Source organism: Gossypium arboreum, chromosome 1 (genome assembly GCF_025698485.1).
Source record: "Gossypium arboreum isolate Shixiya-1 chromosome 1, ASM2569848v2, whole genome shotgun sequence".
NCBI lineage: Eukaryota > Viridiplantae > Streptophyta > Magnoliopsida > Malvales > Malvaceae > Gossypium > Gossypium arboreum.
The window spans coordinates 121,088,097-121,092,599 of NC_069070.1; the positions used below are offsets into that span (position 1 = coordinate 121,088,097).

Genomic DNA, 4,503 nt, shown 5'->3' on the forward strand with positions numbered 1-4,503 from the left:
ATATCCGCAATTAATTAATTTTAAAATTCAAAAAATTATAAAAATCATTAAAAAAGTATAAAACTTATATAAAAATGCTTTTTTTTTTATTTTTAAAAAATTAACTATTTGATACGCCACATGCATGGGCTACCATATAGATGCCACGTTAACAAAGTTAACAAAGGTTTAAGAACTAAAAGAGTCGAAAAATTAAATGAGAGATTAAAATAACTTTTTTTGTAAAGTTGAAGGGCAAAATAAATAATTATGCCAAAAAAGAAAATTTCAACCTCACATAACGGGTAAAATAACCAGTTTTATATAAAAATCAAATAATAAATTCAGATACAATGAAAATTTACCAGAATTCAATGCCCAGACTTATGTCTAGAGTAAATATATATGTACATCACAAATCAATTCAAGAAGAAAAAGGCAGCAAATTTCATGTAGAAAGCCTACAATTGGCCCTGTTTAAAAATGGTCCTCCATAACTTGGAATGCTGCTGGACAACATCAAAAATCACCCTAAAAGTTAGTCAGTCAAGCCAGATTTGGTTACCGAAAACGATAAAAATTTTCGACCGAAATGCCTTTGCATATCATGCACCAGCATGATCTTCCTGAGGTTACTCATCCGTCTTGATTATCATTCATCGGATCCTGTTATGTTCAAAAGAAACTGGCAGAACATGACATTCGTAAACGATGATGCAGTTCTTGGAGCAAAGCAAATCCAGTTTCTTGAAGAAACATGAACTTGAGGTCCCAATCATTGATTTCAGAAGAGATATTATGTACATCATATAATGGTGTAGTGCGATAGGAGATCACCTACACTGGAATATTATCCAAGGAATACCCATCGAAATCGAACTCATTTTCGACTGGTGCGATGCCTTGTTGCTGTCAGGGAAATCGAATTGTATGTATAAATGAATATTCCCATTGATAAGTGAATAAAAGAGAATAAAAAGAACCAACCTGTTTCAGAAGAGCAATCATGAGATCCTCTTGTCCGAAGTGATCGGTGAATAGATTGGAAGGATTCCCATCTGCAACACTCTCGGACTTGACCCGAACCGTATTGTCAGCACGAATTGTGTTGAGATGATGATTGACATTTAGCAGATTCCCAGGTTCTGTACTATCTCCGGCTGAGAACATCGCCTTGCTTACAATGGGTACACTCCTGTTTTGTCCATTTATTTGGCCCGAAGGAAATCCTTGTTGAACTAAAACAGATTGCGTGAGATCAAGGTTGCCTTGAAGAGAGTTTGAATGCTGAGAGTCATCTAATATCATGCCCGCATTCTGTAGCTCCCAATTTTGGGATTTATATTGATAGTCATTAAATACATCGTAACTAGGCAAGAATCCCCCTGATCCTTTAATTTCTGAGTTAAAATCTTCGTGAAAAGCACCTTTCGATGTGTGATCAGACATTCCCGGTGTACTTCTGAGGGAGAAAGTATCAACAGGTAGTTCGGAAGCATGATTCATTGGGAAATTCAATATCGAAGAGGTCTGTGAAACCAGATTATAACCAGGGGCTCGGATATTTTCTGGAATCCCATTTCGTGTAGAGACATTTGCAGCAATTCCATTTGGTACTATAGGCTGCCCCACAGATAATGGAACAGTTGAATCGTTCAGTATCTGCACTCTCGACAGTGGCTGACCCATCTCGATCAATGATGAGTTGTTTTGACTGCTTTGTGCACCGTGGGGAGCAACTTGCATATTTAAGTTTCCTATCGATTGTGAGGTGTGGCGCAAGCTGGTAAGCTGCTTTGACTCCATTGCTGTCGGAATTCCATGAAGTAAATTTACTTGCTTATTATTATTGTTCACATGTTGTTGCTGCCCTTCTCCAAATCTCAACTTTGGATTTTCAAAACTAAAAATGTTTCTTTGATTAACAAGGGGCATAGGTATGCTCGATTTAGCAGTTGACCGACCGAGCACAGCTGCTTGGAGTGTGGCAAGACATTGTGCAGGAAGTTGACCAGTGGCAGTAAGCGTTTGCAGATCGAACCCATGGACTGAAGACAGCGGACCGAAAGTTTCATCTTGGGGGTTCATAAAAGAATTATTCAGATTACATGAATGCGGTGATACCCCACTCAGCCTTCTAAGATACAACCGATATTTCTGATCACATGACAACGAAACGATTATCATCAATGAATAAAACATAATTTTGATTTCCGAGAACTATTTATTAGACGCAAATCTAGGCAAGTAAGAAGTTTGTATATTTAGTGAACATGAACTGTACCTGAAGGTGGCTAGCAACATTTTCTCGGGTAAGGCCAGGTACGTTCATCAACTCCAAAATTTTCTTCGGGACAGCCTCTGAAGTAAAAGATAAAACGTCAGCAAATGTCAACAAAGAGAAACAAGAAAAATCAACAGGCAAATAGTTGTGGTCGAAGTCGATTTAAAACATATTTCAACCGTAAACAAAAAGGACTTAATACTCGATTCTTTTGGCAAAAGTAACATAATTTTATCCGAAATCGTGAGCTTATATAAACAACAATGTAATACAACATCGATATTGAAAAAATCCCTAACCAAGGAAACACGCTTCAACTCAAATACTCAAGTTATTTGTCAAAACTGAGCATAACTGAATCCAACACTCAGACCCGAGACTCAATAACATAGTGTAAAAGCACAAGGGAGTTTCACCGGTTTTTGGAAAATAAACACTATGACTATAAGGTTTTAACATATATAGTAATTTCATCAAAGAAATGGGTAAAAGGCTCATACTGTCAATGCCTAGTTGATTAACAGCTGCAACGAACTGTTGATGGAGCTCAACGGACCAAACAACCCTCGGCTTCTTTAGCGTGGATGTATCATCTCTATCGTCAGTTTCATCTTCATCATCCTTCCTCTTTTTCGAGCTTTTCCAATTTCCTTCATTAACCGAGGATGAGTAATCTGTGTCTTCAGATTGTTTTGGCTGCCGATCTCCTTCTTCTACACTTCCCGACTGCTCCAAGTCTTTCCACTCATTCTTCCTCTTCCGAACCACATGTTGCCATATGTTCTTCAGTGCCTCAATTCGAACTGGTTTGATTAGGTAATCGCAAGCACCATGTGTAACACCTTTCATGACAACATCTTTTCCATCATCCGCCGACATCACTGCAGAAAATACAAGTCGAACGTGAGGCCATAACGAAAGCCAAACCCGAGTAAATCGTTAATTCATGGCGAGTAAATCCATGACAAACATTTACGATAAAGAGTGCTTACTGATGACAGGGAGATCCATCTCCAAACCAATATGCTCGAGAAGTTTGAATCCATCCATGTCTGGCATATGGACATCGCTGATAACGATATCGAACCCATTTCTGTTCTCGCGTAGCTTCAACAATGCGGTCTCGGCTCGATTGCATTTGGTAACTGGAAAATGAAACAATCACAAATCAACCAATCATCCATCAAATTACTAGAATATCAACCTCTTAGCTCCAAAGGAACTCCCTATGTTTTACATATATATATGCACAAATCAAAGCAAAACAGGCCTTTAAAGCATATGAAACACTTCAAGCAAATCTGCAGAAAGCATTATAAAGTTTCATAATTTCCCAAAATCCAAGAAACAAAGTCAATTCCTTTTCGCCCCACTATATGTACCCACAAACAAAACCGATACAAGCCAAAAAAAAAAATTATTGAAAACCTAAAACAGAAACAACAAAATTACTATCTTAAACACTGAAATTAGTGATCAAAATGAAGAATTAAAGAAAACCCAAGGAAGAAAATTGTGATTGTACCATCATATGAACAATTTCTTAGCATTTTTTCCAAGATTATGAGACATGTTGGATCATCATCAACAACAAGCACACGCAAACCAGCAGGGAACTGATCTGGAACTGAAACTACATCTCCTGCTTTCCACGTAGTAATTGAACTAGCAGTCGACATGGATCCTTTTCCACCAATTGAATTTTTCATCACTTGAAAAAGAAAAAACCCCGATCCAAAATCCAGAAAAACGAGAAATTTTGCACTAAAGATTCTGGGTTTCACATGTTTAAAGTTGAACTGGACTCACTAAGCATAAAAAAGAGATTGATACTTGATACCCAGAGTTGAAAATTCAAAGAAACCGAAGTTAAGATAAGGTAAAAATCGAAGGGAAATAGTATTTTTTTTCTTTTTATTATGGAGATTCATTCAAGTTGAAGTTCATTGAAGCTTTTTTTTTTTAATTATTTTTATCATTTTTAATTTATTTAAATAATTTTTTGTTCAAATGTGGGTCAGTCCTAGAAGTGTGGATCCAGCTCACATATATAAAGTATAATAACAAACCCCGAAGGTTAAAGTATGCCATAAGCCCCTGTAATTTTAAAAATTTTAAATTTAGTCTCTATATTTTATTTTTCCAAATTTAGTCCTACTTTCTAAATGTTAAAGTTTAGGTGTGATTGTTAACACTTTTAAAATTAACAGTATTATCAATTGAGCCTAAATTTTGAAATC

The 4,503-nt window shown here is 36.4% G+C and overlaps 1 protein-coding gene across 1 annotated transcript; it reads right to left on the reverse strand.

The window, feature by feature from the left end:
- Positions 1 to 265: 265 nt before the first annotated feature.
- LOC108483722 (two-component response regulator ARR2) lies at positions 266 to 4,283 on the reverse strand. Its single transcript, XM_017787283.2, has 6 exons — positions 3,789 to 4,283; positions 3,256 to 3,408; positions 2,764 to 3,144; positions 2,264 to 2,340; positions 967 to 2,136; positions 266 to 888 (listed from the first exon to the last, which is right to left on the reverse strand). Exons 1-6 carry the CDS (start codon positions 3,970 to 3,972, stop codon positions 817 to 819), a joined length of 2,037 nt encoding a protein of 678 aa, XP_017642772.1. The 5' UTR covers positions 3,973 to 4,283; the 3' UTR covers positions 266 to 816.
- Positions 4,284 to 4,503: the final 220 nt, after the last annotated feature.